We start from the raw sequence: 23406 nt of genomic DNA, 5'->3' as shown, positions 1-23406 counted from the left end.
ATGATCACGCACGGTTTACTTGTTGTGTTCACTGTACATCTGACTGTATTCTTACCTATCTACCATTTCGCCTCGCTTCCGCAGACATCCAATGACATGAAAGAACATTACTTTGGGAAAAGGCAATCACTAGGTAAGTTGACACCTGTTTCTCGTTATATTTATATTGCTTGCTGAATATTTTCGCTGTCGAGCGTTGTCGGTATGCAAAACCGTGAGGTAACCAGTGATCATTGTACAAAGATGTAATGTCAGCTGTAGGCCGTAAGCTTGCATGTGCTTGCTTTCACATGATAAATTCTTTGGTACTGATAATTGTCCTAATGATAACACGAAGATTAGGAACGAATCACTTAGTGATCGCAGAAACAGACGGTATCGACAGATCTGCTAATAGCATATAAAGACTTTATGCTAACGGAAAATAGATATCATCGTAGTACGTTGATGTACATGTTTCTTGTGGAAATTATCATTCAATATTACCAGTGTGTTAGAAACGAACATGACATTATATCAACTGTATCTTCAACAATAATACATACACATCCTCGAGTAAAACACCAATCATATGCGTTGATACAAAGTTGATACACCCGTTAATATGGTATGGAGTTCAGAACATACCAGTTTGACCATTTTCAATCACATTTCAACGTTGTCTAAAGAAAGCAATGCCTGTGAACATCATGCAATCTCTTCGTAAGGGAATAACATGTTTGACTTCAAAAGTACCCACGTCCATCAGACTAACAGTTAAGTGACTGTACAGATCGATAAAATCGCAACCGCAGTTCTGAATGGACCCATTTGTCATCGAAGTTTGTACACATTTTGTATGGTCAAGTCATGAATACAAGGGACGGAGTGGTAGGCTAGTGGTCAAAGCGTTTTCTCGTCACGCCGAAGAGTCGGGTTCGATTCCGTGCATAAGTACAAAGTGTGTAGTCCGTCTCTGGTGTCCAGGACCGTGATGTTACTGGAATATTGCTTAAGCGACGGAAAGACCAGGCTCACGCAGTCATGAATACATAATACATAGGAATATTTCGGTTTCGTGTTTCTATTATGGGATAGGTGTACGGTTTTGTCTGTATTGCCCTGCACAGGGAGGAATGGACTGCTTTATACCGTTTCCCTCCTAAATGGTGCTGACATTGGCCGAGGTATATTAACGGGCTTGATAAAAAGTATTTCACTGCTACTTCTGTGAAATAATTGATGTTTCTGTGTGAAGACTGATGCTTCCCCAAATACTGCAACGAACAGAATTAGAGAAAGGTCTCAGTGATACCAAGACAGTATTTATGCTACGACAGTGTGGTCCTGGACCACTTCTCAACGTCTTGGTTTCATCTTAAAACATGGTATTTGGTGAACACCAAGAAGATAGGGTTCAAAGGGGATGGAAGCTATGTTTCAAGAAAAAGATTTGCCCAAGTTTTAAACACATTCAGCATAATGGACCCAAGCTGCCTGTGAAGGGCTAGAGGAGTAACAGTCGTATGACTTATCCTAACGGGTACCCAGTTTCTGCTGGGCAGACATAGGCAATTCTAAACAAACTAAGTTGCCAAAGATGAAATTACACGTGCTTCGTTGTTGGGCAGGACAGAATTCATAGAAACTATGAGGAGTCAAACTACCAAACACGGTCACCCATACAAGGACTCTCCGTTACTCTCCGTTGCTTAAACGTGACTTAAACCTATCTGTGACCTGGACCTGATTTCTGGAAACAGACAAAACTTTTATTCAATCAGTTTTAAGTTTAGTCCGGATTATGCATTTTGCCATCTCTCGATACAAACTTATGTCTGAGATTTGACTTAAGTTAGAGTTCTTCCTCAAATTTGATAAAAACGCAGGAAAATGTATTTCTCACAGTGAACTGAAACTGATATTAAACTCAAACAAGGTAGACAATTTGAGTTTGGTAAAGAGATTACTTAAGGTGTTTGGACATTTTGTTTTAAGAATACACTTGAGTTAAAAATTCAGCTGTTTCGAAATTGTTAATTCCGTTTGAAATGTGAGTATAAACCTACGTTTAATTCGAGAAATCGGGGCCAGACCCTACAGCACCACTGAATATTCTTGTTTTAACGCTTTTGTGGGAGAAATGCCCTTGAAACATAACCAGGCCGAAACTGGATTCGAACCCAAAGATTTGCATATCAATGGGCTCCTATTGCTAACTATAAGGACTCAATAGCAGTCAGTCACGTACGATGTCATACTCCCAACCACCGTTGCCCTATGTATAAACTTCAGTTATATGCTAATGTCCTGACAAAACATGTAAACCAGCTAGTACGTATTCAAACACTCGATATTCATAATGCCCTTGAGTTACAAAATAAGTAAAGTAAGGGTGAACACGATCCGCCTCTCTGAGGAGAAAAAAAACCGAAAACGAGGATGACTGTAAGGTTTTGTCCAGCTTAGTTATCGACAAATAACTGTCAAATACCATGATGGTATAACAACGGTTGATGTGCCTACAGTACTTAATTTGTCAAGAAACAGGGAATTATGAAGTTCGTGAAAACACAGTATACTGTCGTAGGCACAGAATTGGTTTCGGAATTCTGGAAACCTACTTCGGCGAAGGTATAGGTGGTTTATATGTTTTTCTCAAAGCCTACGTCAAGGGTACTTTAGTTAAAAAGGGTACGCATTTCTGCCAAATTTGTATTTCTCTTACAAGCGTGATGAATGCGTGACCCTACCCGTGTGAATCGAGTGTGACGCAACACACGACACACGCATTTCGGAGGGAGCAAACTTTCGCCCAAAGTTGACTTAAAACTGGGCGTCGTAACAGATCTCATCCCATGAGTGTTTCGATCTCATCTTGCAGGAACATAAGAATGATGTGATCATTAAGACTCATCTAGTATATATGGTACTTGGATGTCCTTATTCCCTTGTCATCAGTATATTGCTTCACGGGGCAATTTGTGGTACCACCTTCCACCCCTGCTAATAAGAAGTAAAACTAACTGAAGCCCCAAAATACATTAACATTGTTACGGTGAACAGTTTGCCATGACAAGAGGTGTAAGAAATCCACTCAGAACCGGTAAAATATAACACAGACGAGTCTAAAATATTCAACATTATGTACTGAGCAAATAAAAGCAAGATACATAGAGTCAAATCTAAAGTAATGGCTCACAAATATAATATCAATTCACCAACTTCTTGGTTTACAGTGAGAAACAGTTCTACTGAACATTACAAAGCGAGCGGTCACTGTTGGATGTACTATACTATACTGTACTGTACTGTACTGTACTGTACTGTACTGTACTACACTATGCTACTAGATATTTGTATAGCCCCGATATCCAGTTGGTTCAACTGCTCAAGGGCGCTTTGTTTTTCCCTCGATCATTGGTTGTGAATCACAACGGCATATAGTATTTTCAATCTCAACTCCTTGGGGATCATACCACTCCTGCAGCCTACTAGGCACACCGAGTTAATGTGGCTTTCCACCCTTAAGAGGTAGCTATTCACAGCTGGGTGGACTGGGACACATAGTCACAGTACTTTGTCCATGTTTACTGCACGTTGATGTCCCCGCAACTGGGTGTTTGCACGTACTCGTGTGGCCACCATCTGGTCATCTGCGTGGGTGTTGTGTACTGCACACTAGGAGTTGTGACAACACTGAAAGAGTCTGCACACAAAGTTGACGCCAAGGGTTCTACACCCGGTCACAGGTGGGCTCGATCCAGGCACCTCCAAGCTCGCTTGATTAGTAGCCTGACGCCTTAGACAGGTCGCCCACCGCGCCCCGATGTAGGTCGATGTCGACAATCAGACGACGAGGCAGACAGGTGTCGATAGGCCGAATGATGACAACTCAAGTAAATCCGTGTGTGCTTGTGTGTCAACACAGTAACTAGCCTAACGTATCCACACAGTCACTGATTACTGGATATTCGAGCGCTTTACGACGACATCGCCACCAACTTAGAACTTTCTCTCAGACTCTCGGAAGTAAACACAACTAGTCAAGGGAGGCAACTCTAGAGCAGTACCTTAAAGGCCTGCCGCTAAAATACTATTAGGTGATACGAAATGTGACCCATACTAACTATCACTCAAAACTTAACAATGTGACCCAATAATAACTATCACTTAATCAATAATAGATTAAAGACATACACTCTCATAACAAAAGCATCAGGAATCAAATATCAAACAGACAAGAGTCGATTTGGAAAAACCTAAATCTAGGATTTGGACGGAAAAAGATAAACAGACAAAGAAAAATACATTTATCAAACTGAATAAACTCTTTAAAGTTAATAAACAATTTTACAGGAAAGAAAGAAAAGAAAGACTAATGGTAAACATGACAGACGGAACCCTTGGACGCAAATGGAACAGTGTTTGCAATACTTTAATTTAACAGCTGGCCATCAGGGCCTGCTGCCGCCTTCAGGACTTTAAAATCTACAGACCCTGGATGAAATCTACAGGCGCATTTGCTCAATCCAATAAAAACAAAATAGACTACATTGGACACAGTTTCACATTTTTTGCTACAAAATCAGTTAGCGAACCCAATGGCGCACAGAGACGTTTCTATTTGTTAAAGACTGTTTAAAAACATTCCTAAACGGAGAGTGCCGGAAGTAAAACTTAAGTCATCGTAACATCATGAATCATGGATCATAAGGTCCTAAAGGGAAAAAAGGAAAGAAAAAAGAACAAACTAAAAACCAAGGGAAGGAATCCAGTTGAAAATTTGATAATATACCACAGGCCACATTTTCAAAATTTCAAAGGATTTGCTTACTTTTTCAGAAGTTCAGAGTTCCGTCCTGTCATAACATTGTATACCACTGCCCCAGATACTTCATTTCTTGATTCATGGGGCTTCTGAAAACATACGTAGAACAGCTATATACCTCCATATCTATCTTCAGAGGTTCAAGGGAGTTTGTCAAAAGTGAGAGCAAATGCTATTAGAAGTTTACCGAGAAAACAGTATGTGAAAGGCTGCACTTTCTTGTTGATGACATGTTTGTGAAATTCGAAGGTAAAACATCTCGCCAAGAAAGAAACCTCCCCATGGGCTCCAGTGGTGCCCCGCTCCTTGCAGATCTGTTTCTTTATCCATATGAATCCGATTTTCTCCTTGGGTTTGCAAAATCATGGGATGATTTTAAGTTTCCTTTCATGTCGAGCAACATTCTAAGAGCTTCAGGATTTGGTGTTTACATTTCACAACTGTTTAGGCACAATCGTGCGTCCTCTCTTTATCAGGATTTCAAAGAGTGTTATGCACCTCAGACTCAGAAGTTGTTTGATAAGATTGACACATTCAAGGTCCCCGTAAAGCTTTCAAGACGATTTATGGTAGACACGTGGTGGGGAAATTTTCAAATTTGACGCATCAGTGACAAAAATGATGACCAATACAATTTTATTTTCACTTACACCATACGTTCCCGAAATATTTCAGGTGACCAAATGACTAGACTTAGCAGTGCTTATGACGGGCGCCACCTGTAGGCCAGGATACGCTCACCTTTTGACGAACACCTGGTGTCATCATTATTTTATAATGATTCAAGACATGCTCTGTCATTGTATCATCTGTCACTATATACTGTGTGGTTGAGGTCCGTTAACAAACAACATCATACAACTATAATAGTAAATTCAAACGTATCTGCCAAAGACTGTGCAGTCCAGTCTTTTGGAGACTGCTCGTGAATGTGGAAAGGGTTTTATGACTTCTGTTTAAATCCTTTGATTTTCCCGCTCAATAAAGCGGAGGGTTACTATCCCTGACTTCCACGATACAGATTCCCCAACACCGCTTACTCTAATCCACACTACATGGATGGCATCGAGCTAATTGCCGAATGAGATTTGAAAGAACAGCTTTTCCTTGCCGAGACCTTTCCTAATGATATTGGCAAAACATTGTGACTCTACAAATGTGATACTATATATAAATAAATAAATAAATAAATAAATAAATAAATAAATAAATAAATAAATAAATAAATAAATAAATAAATAAATAAATAAATAGGACATTCCATGTAGGTACCATTCCATGGAGATGGATCGCTTTCATCTCGCCGCAGCTTTCCATAATCTTCTCAAAAAGGTAACATAGCCCAAATACAGGTCCAGGATGAAGATACAACCCACACTATTATTGTCAAATCACAAAATACAGATATAAAATACCACCTGCTGATCTTTATTTCGTCTGAATCTAAGTTAACCGTCTGTAATACTTTTTTATGTATTAGTATCGGGCAAGTTCTATAACTCGGAAAGTTCAGTTTTAAATATAACTTTTTAGAGCATTATAAATAATTTTTAACCTTTATAACTGCATTCCTAACTTCAACTGCTGAGTGGACCCATATATCATGGTAAGATAAATAATGAGTACTACATTAACTCTTCTACTTTCATGGTTTTCACTGCGTTACCTCGTTCAACAGTGAATCCGTTCTCAATACGCATTGTCAACGAATACACATATGCAATATACATCAGCACTTGGTTTGCCAGAGTTTAATCGGGTATTCACAAGCGTGCCGATACGCTTAAGGCTATTGCTTGACGACGTGCTTAATACAACACCCCCTTACTCACGAGGTATTGTAAATCATGTTTCAGTTTTTAATTAGTTCAACAGGATAATACTTCCTTGCTAATTCCCTTCGATTTGTGTTAAAGAGAATAAGTCCGTCTTCACTTATGAGATCAAAGAACGAATGGAATTGATCAGCTGTCGTTTAATGCGATCCGGTAATAGACAAGGCAGTTATATTCGGGACCAACATATCTCAAGGCTTTGTACTTTTAACTAAATTTTTCAATGCAGCTGTTGAAAGGGTCAATAGGTAACCATGAATGAAAAAATCACAATCCTGCCTCCACTTGTTCTTCATCAAATGGTCTTTCAAATGATGTCGACCTTTGTTAAACGCCTCGCATTGTCGATCACTTGTCTTTGATAATCAGCTGATAATACACACTGTCAAAGATCTGACAGGGAAATCGTAATTCCGGAATGCTGAGAAGGTCAAGCTACTACTAACTACAAAGTAGGATACAGAAGAATTACGGAATAAATACTGGAAAGGAGAGGAAAAATAAATATCCGTGCAGTGGGGTTACAATTCATAGTAAAAACTCCCAGCCTCACAGAAAATATGAAGCATTTCGTTACAGTGGGAAGTTTATTGTAGAACTAATGAAGATGTCACAAAAATTAATGTATTTCTGTTCATGTTATCTGTGCTCGTAATATGTGTCAATGTTGTGTCCTTGTACAGCCTGAGTGACAGAGCGTTAATTGTAAGAACTACTTCATCACTTTACGACTTTAAATGGGGCAACTATTTAAACATCACAGATGTTTTCACGCATGTCCTAGCTTGAAGCTACAAAACCAAGGAAAATGTGCAGAAATGAAATTCAGTTGTGACGATCCAGGTCATATGATATGTTGGTTCTGTAGCTTCTGGACATCGCTCGATGAGGCCTTTTTAAACTCCTACGCCTCACCTGAAATGTTTTATGAGGGTGGCGGTAACCAATTATTTCGCCTCATAAACGAACAGCAAAGTCCAAGCTTATCACTGGTATGAATCAAACGGATTCCAGAAAACTTGACCTGGTTAGGGCCTGAAGGGAAATAGAGAAAGTGAGTAGTAGAGGTTAAATTAGTGCTAAAATGTTTTTTGATCTAATATCTGATAGATTTTTGAATATAGGCAAGGTGATTATATAGCATGTGAAAGTACCCATGACACAGTTATCGCAGAAGATATCCAGAAATTTAGGAAAAGTAGTGTTCTTCCAAAACGTTTCATTAACAGTTCTCCACACCGAGCATATCCACGAATGTTTATAAAGAAAACCTGTATTGCAGAAATGAACATATAGTCACCAGGAAAAATAATTTCTAACGTTTCGTTCGAGTGGAAATCACCGATGACAGGGTAGTGAGATCATTATATGATAATGCCAGACAACATCATATGTCCTCCACTGAGCGGGTACAGTGACACAGTTGTCTACATGGCGTGAGGCTTGGCTCTGCGCAGTGGCGTCCCTGTGGACCGAGTCTTCGGTTCGATTTCTAGTTCGTCCCAATGGTTAGTTCTTAAACTGTCAGCATAGATAGATAGGATAGTTATATAGCGCACATATCCACGCTCAAGGCGCTGGTATTTTTCCCTCGATCACTGGATGTCAATCACAACAACACATCCTATTTCAACCTCAACTCCCTGGGGAGTATATAACTCTTGCTGCCACTAGGCGCACCGAGTTTATTGTGGTTGTCTCATCCTAACGAGGTACCCAGTTGACAGCTGGGTGGACTGGGACACATAGTCACAGGACTTTGTCCAAGTTTACTGCACGTTGCTGTGCCCGCAACTAGGTGTTTGCACGTATCCATGTGGCCACCATCTGGTCATATACCAACGGATTCGTGGGTTCTTTTAAGTGCACAGTCTTGTGTACTGTACACTAGGGGTTGTGACAACAGTGAAAGAGTCTGCACACAAAGTTGACTCCAAGGTTTTTACACGCGGTCACAGGTGGGCTCGATCCCGAAACCTCAACCTCGATGGATCACTAGCCTGGCGCCTTAGCCCGCTCGCCCACCATGACCCCCACTCAGCACCATGGGTTTCGCCGAAGTCGTGCACATGTGAGACCTGCTCTACTTTGAGATTTCCTCCCACATTAAGCTGATAGGCAGTGATATACATGGAATACAGGTCTAAACTCAGTGACACACTCAATCATTACATTTCCTGAAATGATTGCAGCTTGGTTTAGTTTGGCTAACTGTTAACCTGACAACTATCACAAGACTGACAAATTCGCGTATGATGACTGCACTGTCCATGAAGAACTATTTTCTTTAGTTCTAGGAGAATACCATTGATACTATCTATGATTCCCAACATCGTTTTGCTTTGGAAATCCCTTTCATGATATATAGTTTTAACCAAGAACTTCATGCATATGATATATTTCAGGCAGCTCAAGATGTACTCAGCATACTTCCCTTTTTCATTAAAGAAAGAAAGAAAAAACATTCAGTAAACGGGAAGGTAGGTACATTATGACATATCGGAGGGAGTTTTACTATTACTAATATAAAATGAATACCTAATATGACTTTTTCATGTCTGGGTATCACGGCTACAAGATAATAGCAATTAGAACCATAATGATACGAAATAATGCAGAATTAAAAGGAACACGTGTACACAATGTTAATACTTGCTCAGTTTGCCGATGATACTACCAGTACTCGTGATGGATCTGAACGCATTATGCAAGCAATGCTTCAGGTTTTAAAGTTTTGAGTCCGTTTTTTAGGATTGAAAGTAAAAATAGACAAAACTAGAATTACATGGATTGGCTCCAGAAACGCTCAAATACAAGACCTAGGTTTTATCGAAAGTTCAATCTAAATTGGGAACAAATTGATTCTGAATTATTCGGAATAGAATTTGATTTAGATCTTGATGAAATGGTTAATCTCAACTATAAAGATGACTTTCAAGAAAATGTTTCAAATTTATATGGAGATACACTCGTTAACGTTAAAGTTATTAACTTATATGTAAAGTTAAAGATGGCGGTGTGAACGCACCGCCCGTATATGAAGGAGGTGATGCAAGCACACGACGTGTCGGTTATTGGACGATTCGACATGAAGTATTCCAAAGGCACCAATCTATATGTATTTTGCAGAAAATTAACTTGAACTTGGATCTGCAAATATTTTTTATATAAATGTCAAAATCTAAGAAACTTCATTACTCCATTGGTTCTTAACATGTTCTACCGTGACTTGTTGAAAGCCTGGTGGGACCTATTGTCCAGATAGGAGAAAATAAACTCGGAACTTAACATTACCTCCCAATTTATTTAGTATAATCAAAACATTCTAATCAACTGAAAAAACAACTTTTATACAAATTGATAGGAAAAAGATATACGATTTAAAAATGACCGTCTTACTGACGCTTGCAAATTTCCGTTCCATGAAAAGAACGAAACCATATATAATCTTCAGGCTGATTATTGTGTCCTTAGTGCAGTTAAAGCAGTTTTTTTAAAGCAAACAAATCAATTCAGAAAATGTAAACAATAAAGTGAACACAATGTAACCATGCATCTTCCTGGACAATTAATCGGTAGTCACGTTCATTACAGGGCTTTATTGGAAGTTCACAATCAGCACTGTGTGAAATGAAATGTAAATTACGAAATGAAATTGGACCTGAGAAAGATTCTTTTCACAACTATAAGATATTCATTTTCGTTCTACAAAGGATCTCCAGTGGTTTCAACAGAATCTGCTTCATCATATTTTGCGAACGAATAGTAGACGTTTAAGAATAAAATATATTGAACAAGACCCAAGTAGCCGTTCCTCCAATTCTACAGAAACATTACCCCAACACTTTTATGACTTTTAAGATTTTCTCAATGATAAACTGGATTTAAATTGGAATTTCACAAGACAATAAAATTTTCTTTGATTGCATCGCAACGTAATGACCGAATTAATGTGATCCTCTTTGTCTTAACCACTATAAATTATTTAATCGAAAAATATTCGGAAATAAGCTAGACAAAAAATAAGAAAATGCACGTGTAATGAACGGCAACATGAATTATTGGTTTATGAAAACGATGGTTGTCTGTCATCACGCATGTACATCAAGTGTACAAGTGAAACCTTGTTACGACTGACAGACACGAGACTGCAAACGGCCAGATGCAGACGGGCGTTGCTTCGGTTGTAGCTACGTGATTCCACCTATCGCAAAGCAGCATTATAAGACTATGGAGGGCCGAACTGGTTGACCATGAGTCACAATGGCCAGTGCAGGACAGGTTCGTGCCGATTCGTCACATACGTGATAGACTCGCCCTTTGGGGCTACTGTAATACCAGGAAATGCGTAGGATTTCAGTGGAGTGTAATGATGTGGGCAACATCTCCCACAACAGACATCCAGGGCTTAGATCATCCAAGCTCTCTTAGCGCTAAAATATTCGCAAAATGATGTTAATGTATGGCAGCTATGATTGTCTTAGCGCATGGGGAGCTTTAAAAATGTAGACCCAGGCTATTTAAAGGCACAAAGCCACACAAATAAAATTCTTCGGTTAAATGTCCTTCCCATTATGCAACAAGCAAAGGTCAGTTTTCAACACGACAACGCCCGATCTCACAAGGCAGTTCTAACAACGACCCTTTGATGATGATGCAAGGCAGTTTTGTACTCTCATGAGTGAATTAAGATTTACAGTCACATCGGCAATATCTCAGCCATTTCATAACTAAATCAAGTTGTAGATGTACAGTAAAAACTTGATTATCACACACACACACACACATATATATGTTAGACTGGAAATAAATATAAAACAGTTTACCGGTTTATCTATAGAAAAGAGACCATGGGTACTCTTATGGGGGCTCAACAAGATGTCAGCCCACATGGCCTAAACGTCATCATCGAGATAGGTAAAGTTCATTAGCCTACACGGGCATTCATGCCTCACTGGTTTATGCGATTTGGGAGGATTATTACTGGACTGGTCCATAAATGACCTCAAACGGGGTGAATCACAAGAAACAACAAAGTTCAAATATTCATTCCTTTTCATAAATATCACAAAGAGAAAGAACTCATCTGTAACATTTATCATGATATAACACTGTCATGACATGCACCAGACTTGAACAATTTATTATGATCTGTTGATTATTGATGCAAAGCATGAAGTATGCATTCGTAAACCCTTTCGTTTGTTTTTGCAGAGTTTCTTCTGTCTACAATGTATGTGTCAGAGTGGTCTGTCATATATTCTATGAATAGAGTGTATAGAAACATTTTTGACATTCTGACTGATAGATTCATACATGCATAGGTGGATGAGAGCTGTAAAACAATCCTAAACATCAGAGAACTGCACACTCCTATCATAAACATCAGAGAACTGTACACTCCTATCATAAACACCAGAGAACTGCACAATCCTATCATAAACATCCAAATCCCATTGTGGTAATATACTCAACTATTTGCAAAGAATAATAAATGAATAATATAACATAACCCTCTGCTACAACAAATGGATATAGGATAATTACATAGAAACCCCCTGTGTAGGAGCGGGATACATCACAGCAGTCAAGAAAACAGTATAACAAGTATAAAAGAACAAAGGTTTTTATGAGCTTCATTAACTGTCTACACTGTTGTTTTCATAATAAAAACGCCCACAACTGACCACCATAGTTAACTAGACTATCACGAACCAATACAAATCTCTAATTACGATCAAACAAAGAGTCCATTTTGTTCAAGCCAGATCATCGATGACACTTTCATGAACACGAACACGGGCACATGATACGGATGATAATGGTGATGATGATGATGATGATGATGATGATGATGATCATTGAGGGTAAAATGTGAGCAAATTTTGTTAAATGCTGTACAAGATACATACTTAGGTATAGTTTATATCCCCTCAAGAAGGGTCCAATTATATCAGTGATGAAACATTTACTTATATAGAAATCTCTATTCTAAACAAATTAATAATAGGTGGTTATGTCATGCTCAGGGGAGATTTTAATGCAAAAACAGGAGTGTTGTCTGATTACAAAGTTTATGACGAATTCCTGTCTGAAGAATTTGAATTGAACAATACTGATGAAATATTTAATATTAACCCAGAATTTGCCCTTAGCCAACAAGGCCTTGTAAGGGGTTCAAAAGACAAAGGGAAACCAAATAAATGTGGACATAGATTATTAAACATATGTGAAAACTTAAAGTTCACATGCAACGTAACACACAGCTTTGCAGATTGTGATACCTTTCCCTATGGACTTACAGAAACAACTTATCAAAAATGCCAATTCAACATGATAGAGTTGGAAAAAAAACACGATTGAAAAAGCCCGCGAAGCCCGAGTTCAAAGGATTCACTAATTTTCCCCAAGCGTAGGGGTAAAAGTGGTTTCAACAGCTATGCTGCACTGCGCTCATAACGCATGCGCAGTGGTTCGCAGAGCTTGAAACAGTATGCCTGCCCAGTGTATGAGGTCATGAGCAGTAGCTAATCTTATTTGTGTACACTAAAAAGTAAATAATATAATCGTTACATCAAAAAAACCCCAACATGTTGATTGTGATCAGCAGTCTGTCTCAAAGAACGGCCAATGTGTGGTTTATTAACAACTATATGACTGCCTGCCTGTCTGTTAATGACCATATGCAATGCACAACTTCAATCATTGAGCACATGTAATTTCAAATTAACACTTATCGGGCTTATATGCCATAAACAAAGAGCCGACTACGCGTATCGGCAAATGAACCAGTGTCCGATGTAAAAGCTTCGTTACAGTTGAGTGCACACCCGCCGGCTCTGAGTGGTTTCGGTAACGCGGCTGCTTCGTTTCGAGGTAAACCCAAGTACAAAATATTGCACTTCTGATTTGCTATTATACGCTTATAATTTGGTTTATTTGTTTGTTTTTCTTAATCTTAATCTTAATTAATTGTACTGATATGAAGCTGAGTAGACACATTATACACAATGACAGTTTTCCTTACGTTCAACTACCTGACACTTTTATAAACGTTTAAAATTATGGAGAAATATCTAATTGGTATATTCCCATTCATATATCTGTGTTGCCCTGATCAGTTTCTTACAGTAAATGGAAGTAAAATCCTGAGTGAACTACAAATTGAAACCTGGGATTGATCTCAGATTATCCTGACCCCCCATGTTACCTGTCATTAAACACTACAAAATACATTTACATATTTCTTTCTTTCGCCGTCCACCCCCTAGCGCGCACACACACGCCCACACTGCATCAGCATTACTAAATCAATGTAAATAGAGAACTATATATTTAGATAAACCCCAAGCCCCGTAACCTACAAAATATGACTGCTTAAGGACCACCAGTTGCATACAGAATTTCGGTAATCTATTCAGATAATTTTCACCGTTCATTCTCCTTTTCCCAGAGAAATCTGTTTCTGGAAAAAACCGGACAATTTTCTTGCACTGACGCAATATCATTGCCCTTCGTGCTGATGTGAAATATGAACACATCTGGTGATCTTCAATATGAAAAGTGAAGGATTACCTCATTTCACAAACAAGGATGTTGTCATTCATTAACACCTTATCGAAAAGCTGATCACTCATCCAGCATTGACGTCAGTATACATTTGCGCCAGATACGTAGTGTTGATGTGAGCCTGCATACATGGTGCATTAACTCACTCTCATGCACAGATTCGGGCCCACCTATTTAAACTATGAAACTAATACGTACACGTTAGGTTCAATAATATTACATTTATTCTTAGTTCATACGTTATCAACGCATTATGATTGGTGAATACCACGCAACTTGTCCATTTGTTCTAAGACTGTATGATTGCATCGTGGGCCAGGATTCGATGATCGTTGAATCAAATATCAGAATCAGTCTGTATATGGCGCACAATTTGTTCTTACTATACCACTTTTCACTTTTTTGATTATCAGAAGCAGATTCTGCGTCACACACTACTGTCATATTTGGTTTTACTCTGACACACTGAAATACTGTTCAAGGCGCTCAGAAATTAAACGAAACTTGTGGGCGGTTCTATATTAACACCAGCTGTTCCTTGTATGTTGAACCTACTGGGGTTGTCAACTGACATAAAACAGTCGGGATCAACCAAGGATTATTTAGTATATAGACAAACTGTTTGATCGGCCAGTGGGAGTTTGATGATGTCTATTACATTGCAGTGACATACGTGTCTGTCAGGTTGTAGACAGCTAGTGTGACACTTGTCTCGTTTGGCAGTGGTGGGGCAATACCTGGTTGATGATCAGGCAACAATTCTAATGTCTCAGACAAAGACCATCGAGAAGCATGTTTACAGCCGTCTCACGTATTGTATATGGAAATTTCCCCGATCCCTTGGAGTTGTCATGATAATATGTGTGGTACGACAAAGTATCTGAAGCGCATAGACAATTTTAGATGAAGACATGAAATTGATTTTAGTTCCAGTGACGAGATCACAAACGCATCAACGAGGCATATGTGATACACGTGGTCTCACCTTAGGAAAGCAAGCTTGTTCAAAATCGCTTCTATTCACCTACCATAAAATGGATACCCGGTCGGATAAATCTTGACTAATAATCTCCTAGCACCACACAGGTGTAGTTATAATCAGATTGTGATTTCAGCGTCATTGAGCACCTATGGCGGAAAACAGGAGCTTTACAAATCAATTATATAATTAAGATCAGATGTGTTTTAACAAACGTGTATTATGACTCTAAATATTTCAAAGAACAAACATATTATACACAATGTATATTTATTTCGAGTAGATTCCTTTCATTTCAACCTTCATTTTCACACTACTGATCACGACATCCGGAGGTTAGCCCAATATTAAGTCTGTATTCCCCCAGTCTGTTTTAATAATCACACGTGATTGTATCGAACTTTGCATATTTCAGGAAAGCACAACATACATTCTTATTATTCACGTGAGTATATGACTGATGATACCAACAGCATCAGTATCAGAGGCACTGAATTTAGCACAACTATACATATGTAGTAGTTGCACCAGTAGTATCACCAACAACAACATTTGCTCTGTTACTATCTCCCACAACAGCTGTATCAGAGGCACTGAATTTAGCACAACTATACATATGTAGTAGTTGCACCAGTAGTATCACCAACAACAGCATTTGCTCTGTTACTATCTCCCACAACAGCTGTATCAGAGGCACTGAATTTAGCACATATATGTAGTAGTTGCGCCAGTATTACCACCAGCATCAGGCTTATTAGCTGCACTGCCTAAGCAATGGAAATAGTAGTTGCACCAGTAGTATCACCAACATCAGCCTTATTAGTGGCACTGTTATAAACAACGGAAATAGTAGTTGCACCAGTAGTATCACCAACAACAACATCATTAGCTGCACTGCCTAAGCAATGGAAATAGTAGTTGCACCAGTAGGATCACCATTAACAACAATAATGGTGCCACTTTTAGCTTCACAGCAATAGTAATATCAGTGGCACTGTTGGTATCACAACAATAGAAGATGGGTCGGAATCGGAAGACAGGTCAAATCTTCGGGGCCAGCATCAGAGAATTCACTTTATGCACAAGCAAACGGTAGCGGAAATGGGTTTCACATCATAGAGAAAATGGCCAGTCTTCTTACATGCGAGCGAAGCGAGCAAAGGTTGCCAACGTATTTTCCTCTTATCGGTTCGAAAAATGTATATCATGTGTTACGAGAGTGAAGTTTCTGTAAATTGTATTAATTAAGTGATAATTATTATGGGTCATATTTCTTGTCATAAATGTTCAGTACTTTTCGTATTTTGGCAGCAGGCTTTAAGGAAGTGCTCTAGAGTTGCCTCCCTTGATTAATTGTATACCTCCGGGAGACAACTACTGTACTTGAGAATTCTACGTTGATGGGGATGGTAGTGTGTGTTCGACCTTTCAGGAAATCGTAACTGTGTATATAAGGCTGTATAAGGCTGGTTACCGTGTTGTCGACACGGATACACACAGTTTTATAGGAGTACATATGTGCCAGCCTCTCCGTCAACGATTGATCTACATAACCGCTGTCTGGCCGCACGCTGTGTTTCATTCAGCAAAACTGTTTCTCACTCTCACATCAAGACTTCGGTGAGTTGACATTATATTTGTGACCTATTAGTTTGGAACTGACTCAGTTGTATTGTACATGAAACTTCTTAGGCAATACGGTATTTCTTTCTAATTTCTGCTCATTCTTGTTCCGTCACTCCGTTCAATCGGAAGCTGGCACGGGTAATGGAGGCGAAGAACGATCTGAATACCATGAATGGCGCTTAAAATATGGAATAAAACATATTTCATATATATTTATAATTCATGGAGTAGGAAATCCGAGAGCATAACCAAGTGAGGAAATGGGAATGTATCTTTGATGGTGGCGGTATTTTATTTTGACATGTAAAATATTTTTCGATCCGAAGCGAGGAAAGTACGTTGCCAACCTTTGCTCGCTTCGCCCGCATATAAGAAGACTTGTCATATTCTCTATGCTACGCAACTTCATTTGCGCTACAGTTTGTCTGTGCTTTGTAAGCCCATGTGTAGATCGTTAATGAGAAATACATTCTTCTGGAAAGTTTTGTAAACGGCTGTGTGCTGCGGTCTGTGCCTGGCGAGTTTTGGCAGTTTGCTCACCCAGTGTAAAGACAATGTTAAACGCTGAATATACTGGTCAGTTGGGTATGCATGTATAGGCATGGGCGTGTCCCGTTGCTTATTTGCAAGTTCGAGATTTACTCGGGAGATGCCTGGCCATGCTGCAGCTGCCGCACACTCAAGATATGTTGACAGCAGTTGCCCCGTCCATGGTATCCTCGGTGCTTCCGTCTTGGTAAAGTCCCATCTTCACTTGGTATGTGATTTGGGAGAGGCTGACTTGGTGATCTATGAATAAACTAGATTAAACCACGTTCTAGAAGCTTTTAGAAGCTTCTGGATTACTTATACCCAAATATAGTACCTTGCTCACACTGATCTCTGCTGAATCTGAACAGAAAGATCTCTGAAACACATGGCGTGGCTTTATGTGGTAGGCATATAATGCCACACATTTCAGAATATAGCACATCAGTGGCAAATATCTTGTCCGGTGTAATCCCATATTTTGTTCTATGCCAAATGTTCGAGTATTTTTGGAGACCAGTTGCTTTGACATGTTTATGTGGGGTGTGCCACTGGTGGGACAGGGTGTCTTTACCTTTCCACGGCCAGAGAGAAAAGAAAAAGAAATCATACAACAGCCGGTGTATGACAAAAATAAGTTGTTCCACAGCTGTGATGACAAATGAACTTGAACTGTTGTAGAGCATATACTGAAATGGTTTAATTAACATCAGATTATGTTTCTTGGAATGATAGCTCAAGGCGAAGTTCAGTTTAAATGATTGACTAATGAATGTCGTAAAGTAAAACAAGAATATGTAGCTACGGCACATCATGGATTATGTCGTGACACCAAATAAGAATTCCATCCAATAAACAAAATATACCCTACAATTGTCCAGGAACATATACTTTTGGAATAGTTTGTTACGTACTATGTTGATTTCTGAATGCCTAGGTACTTATAAATATACAGAATAATATATATCATGATAGAGTCACCACTGCCACAAACTCTCTCGAGTAAATAAGTAATTAAGAAAGCAAATACTAGAATGTTATTGCCAGTCCTAGATCCTATGCACATGTTCTCAATTCGACGAGATTCATTTAACCCACTTTTCGTATTTTCTATGTCTCTGCTTATACCTACACTGCGTATTCATATGAACAGATTTCATTTTACTTGTAAAATAAGATAAAACAAATAAAAAGCTACACTCGTCGTCACTTGTATGGTTGAAATCATTGCTGTTGACAGGTTGGAATTACACGTTCCATTCACTCATACAGCTGTTGTGTGTGGTTTCATTGTTATCGCTTGCAAGTTATCACTTATTTTGAAAAGCAAACTCATTTTCTCAATCAAAGTCAAGAATGCAGAATAATTTTCAGTCACTAGATCAGGAATGTTTTCATTTTTTTAAAGTTTCATTTGCAAAACGTGAAATTTCTTGTGATATAATATGATTCCGATCATACTTCAAAATAGTCTAATAATTCGTAGATGTTGTAATACACTTGCGTGTCTCACATAAGCGATCAGTAAGCGATTGTAGTTACGTTATTCATTATGACAACTATCACTTTTGCCTTGCATAGTCCCACTTTCAGCTGCAAGTTCAAACACAGAAACCTTTTTGCTGAATCTGATTCCAAACGTATCCTTACTGGTGAAAGAGCACTCACCATAGTCATTAGTAGACACTGTTTGTTTTATTATTGATATCTTTGATATTTACAATTTAAAAATGTCTAAGGTAGCAGAGGACGGATAAAGTTTGTTGAGTCTGGGGGGTATATGTACCGTATAGCTACGAGATGTCACTGATTAGAACGTGTAGGTACAAATAGACAGACACTTAGGAACTTTCAACCTTTTCATTTTTCTGCGTCATCGTTCTGAAACATTGATCTGTGTATGGCCACTTATATCTTATCTCACAACCTTTAAACAGAACATGACACATATATCAAGGGAGCCTCAATGTATCTATGTTATTTTGTTCCATAGTAATGTTATTTCAAAATCACGTCTGCGAACATTCCAATCTCTATATTAGATAGTTGTCTTGAATGTATTCGAAATAATGGGACATATTAATCATTATGCATCTCTTTCTTCAGCATGTGAACGCTCTGCCAATGGTCTGCGCAAGTACCGCTGCCCAACTTTGGACCAGTATGGGAACATTCGATGTATTGATGACACCAGTCTCTGCAATCACGTGCCAGATTGCCCCGAGGGGGAAGACGAACAGCCTAGTCTCTGTCTTTTCTACAAAGTTGTAAGTCTTCTTGAATGCCTTGGAGAAGGCGTATGATAGGGTTGGGTTAATTGTTTCGTTTTAGAAATGTTCAGGTGATTAATAATCTTTCTCTGTATTACTTCCCTTTCATGTTCAAGGATACTGTGAGATAACTGATCCCACTGAACAAAGTCTACATTTTCTTGATAATGATTTCTGGTTTGAAAGCACTATGGCGATGTGGTGGGATTCACCAAAGCGGTAGGAGCAGTTCTTGGAACGGAATCACCTTTGGTCTTCTTTCCACATGAAGCTGACACGCTGACATATAATATTGTCCTGTTCAGTGTTAGGCCGGATTTCCGCGTTCTCCATATGTAAAGCAAACACATATCTGTTGAGATATGAGGTAATTACCATGTTATACTTAAGATAAGTGAATGTGACGTGCCCCACTGGCCAGAAGTGTCACGGTTGTCGTATACAGAGCTCCGTACATTTGCCGGGCATTAGGTCCAATGCCCGTGGGATCGAATCTCAAATATGTCTTTATCAAATATCCAATTTTAATTTTTGATAGTGATTTTCTGATTCATCGCTTGGTGAGGTCAAAGGTATTCCAGCTTGAGGAACAATGACACATTTTCTGACATTTCCTATCGAAATATACACAAATTGCCAAGGAGTGGTAACAATATACCAGCACACGTATCACAAGTGTAGCAGTGACATCAGTTTAACGTTCCTCTTTCAAAAACAAAACACGCCGTCATAAAAATGGTACGGTTTAATGTTGCGATCATATTCACACTCCTTCTCTCTTAAAAATAGTTTGGAGTTATTTTTCTACGAGTCCATTCCCTCCCCATTGGGTCTTGGTGCACTAAATTCCTCCATTCAGTGGGAGCTCTCGACAGTATTAGCGATTCTGCGGCAACACGCACAATCAGATCTGTTGGTGCTCCCTGTAGCATTGAGGCAGTTACCTGGACCACTCATGACGTTGGACGCCTTGATTACCTTGACCTCGGACGGCTTCGCATCATTGTCTCGAGACGGTCGTATTCAGAGACACAGGAACGATAGTTTGTACACCGTTCAGGGACATGGAAACGACGTATGCGTATGTATGGCAGGTATTGACACAGGCTTGTTCCCATGTTTCAGATCGACCGCGACCTGAAGGCATTGTTTGACTTCATCGTTGAAAGGTTTGAAACACATCTTCACCGTCGTCACTGAGTTCCAGAAATGAATGGAACTGACCTCCCCGTCTGCCTTCCGCAATGGACCCTCTCGCTGGTGGTGCAAATATTTTGTGAATATGAGATCTTACACAATTATCTTTCAAATAAGAATTTTGTGAAGTTTGTTATAATGATTTTAACTTTCTATTTTATATTTCGTTTTTATATTAAAGTGATTCATTGGGATACTTGAAAGCCTGAGCCCTGCATCACTAAGAATTAAGCTGGAATACTGTTAGAGACGGCGTTACAACTAGTGTAGTTCCGATATGGCTCGCTTACAAAAGCAAAATTACCTTTTCCACTCATGTACACTTTGGCCTTACACTCTTCATATCTGGAGCTTGTGATTACTCGACATATATTCGATGATACTAATGTTATACAGTATACGCTAACAGTTATATCGACTGTCAGGCCATGGATAGTAATAAGTATAAGTATACGGAGATGCATATGTTCAGAGGAATCTTCAAGCTGTTTAACTGGAAAACATTTGGCGTTAGTTGATTAGTTGATAAGTGTTTTAGAACGGACTTGCCCCTGTGCTGATTTTAATCACATGGCCATTCACAATTAACTTGTGAAATTCTCCTAAATATTCAAATATATGAGACACGTGGACCACTCACTCACCCACTAACTCTATCACATTTCGGTCCAGGATGGGGATTCATTCATGACGACTCGCACTTGAAGGTTGTCAACAAGCGTTCAATCCAATACCTGCTTAATCCCAAAACAATTCCAAGATACAGTGTGACTAAAACGTCTCAACATTGCCAGAGGGACAACTTCAACCTTCCCTTTATGTTGAGTAAACAAACAGCCCAAGCCTTGGTGCTTACATTTCAAGACATTAAAGTATGTTTTATCAAGATTTCAAAGAGTCATTTGATTCCTGCCCAAAAGATATTCAAAAAGGCCAGAACATCCAAGGCCACAGCAAAGCCTTCCAACGTTTTATGGTTGACAGAAATGCTGTCTCTTTCCGGATTTCGACTTGTACCATGACTTGTTCCCGTGTTTTATCAAGTGAACAATTGACTAACCTTTGCATGTGTTGATGACGGGTGCCACCGGTGGGCAGGATACGCTCACCTTTTTTGCGAACACCTATTATCATAACTATTTCATAGTAATTCATAAACACACGCTGATGATATAGTCTGAACTGTACAGTCGCCTCTGCTTTCAGCAGATGTTTCGTTTGGATGTGGAGCGTGTTTTGTCACTTCTATCTAATCTAGCATTCGCGTTTTAACATGATTACTATGTATACTTAATATAGAGCTCTAACCTTTTCCTTTTTCGATCACGTGTTAGATGTTCCAGCCTCGGAAACGCTCCATGACGTCCGTTAACCCAAATTCCCCCAGCATGTTCGTAATAGAATTATGGAAGAAGAAGCCAAACTTAGCATTCGGCAATGTACAGTTTTGAATGTATATACATCCTCCATGAAAGATAATGTGGTAACAGTGCTGTCGTTGATGATTAAAACTATTTTGCTGGAAGATGATTTCATTATTTTGATTTTTAAACTATATTCTTTGTTCACCATCTGTATTTGGTCATGTACAATATCGGAATAAATTCTGAATAAATGTTAATATGACAATATTATCAAAAAGAATGTTCTTTGTAATGTCAAACATACTTATTTACCTACTGATTTTTTGTTTGTTTATTTGTATGTCGCTCATATTCAAGTTAACCGGGGGCCTATAAGTGATCGATATGTAAACAACGGAAAACTGCTTGTTGGTTTCCCTTTGTTATATCACTAGACTTTGAAAGGTAATACTCTCTGTTACCCTGCCTGTCAATCGCCATTCAAAAGAAAGACCTGGTTAACTGGATATATTTATGTATATAATATATTATGTCTGTGCGCAGTATCTGAGTTAAAGGCCTGATGGAGCACAGCCTTCCGAATCAGATAATTATCACGAGATAAAGTGCACTTAAACTAGACAAAAAGAACAACCGTCAGATTCACTTGGTATTGATGTTTACTCTATTCCAGAAGTGAATGAGTTTAAATTTGAACAATATTCCACCGATATCAAGGTTGGGTGACAAGAAATGGACTTCATACAATATATAGGGGATCGAACCCAGGTCTTGACAAGCAATCGCTTTAACCAGTACGCTACACCACATTCTCTACTCTAATACTGAAACACTACGAGTTTTTACAGACCTTGCAGTAGCTACGAGATGCACGTCATCAGAGTGAGTGAGGAGTGAGCTTTGCTTTTGCCACACTGAGTAATATTCCAGTTATATGGCGGCGGTATGTAAATAATCGAGTCTGGACCAGTCAGTCCAGTGATCAAGAGCATGAGCATTGATCTGCACAACTGGGAACCTATGACATGTGTCAAACATGTCAGCGAGCCTGACAACCCGATCCCTTTAGTCGCCTCTTACGAAGATTTATTCTAAAACGGATTTTCACGGGTGGCACATCTTTGAACCATATGACAATCCAGTGGTCAACAGCATGAGCATCGATCTACGCAATTGGGATGCGATGACATGTGTCAACCCAGTCAGCGTGCCTGACCGTTAGTCGTCC

At 39.0% G+C, this 23406-nt stretch overlaps 1 protein-coding gene across 1 annotated transcript; it reads left to right on the top strand.

The window, feature by feature from the left end:
• LOC137286898 (uncharacterized) lies at positions 1-20817 on the top strand. The gene is made up of 4 exons (XM_067818917.1): positions 1-133; positions 15609-15638; positions 19454-19614; positions 20743-20817. The coding sequence occupies exons 1-4, from the start codon at positions 1-3 to the stop codon at positions 20815-20817; spliced, it is 399 nt and encodes a 132-aa protein (XP_067675018.1).
• The last annotated feature ends 2589 nt before the right edge of the window (positions 20818-23406 follow it).

Source organism: Haliotis asinina, chromosome 6 (assembly GCF_037392515.1).
Source record: "Haliotis asinina isolate JCU_RB_2024 chromosome 6, JCU_Hal_asi_v2, whole genome shotgun sequence".
In the NCBI taxonomy this organism is placed as follows: domain Eukaryota; kingdom Metazoa; phylum Mollusca; class Gastropoda; order Lepetellida; family Haliotidae; genus Haliotis; species Haliotis asinina.
Note: the sequence above shows the minus strand (reverse complement) of the source record. Positions and strands in the feature narration are given on the sequence as shown.

Bases quoted from the DNA above. Each gene is read 5' to 3' on its own strand.
- LOC137286898 (XM_067818917.1), top strand. From the start codon at position 1: ATGATCACGCACGGTTTACTTGTTGTGTTCACTGTACATCTGACTGTA. The intron at 134-15,608 runs GTAAGTTGACAC...TGCATATTTCAG, and splicing joins TGGGAAAAGGCAATCACTAG to GAAAGCACAACATACATTCT. The intron at 15,639-19,453 runs GTGAGTATATGA...CTCTTTCTTCAG, and splicing joins CATACATTCTTATTATTCAC to CATGTGAACGCTCTGCCAAT.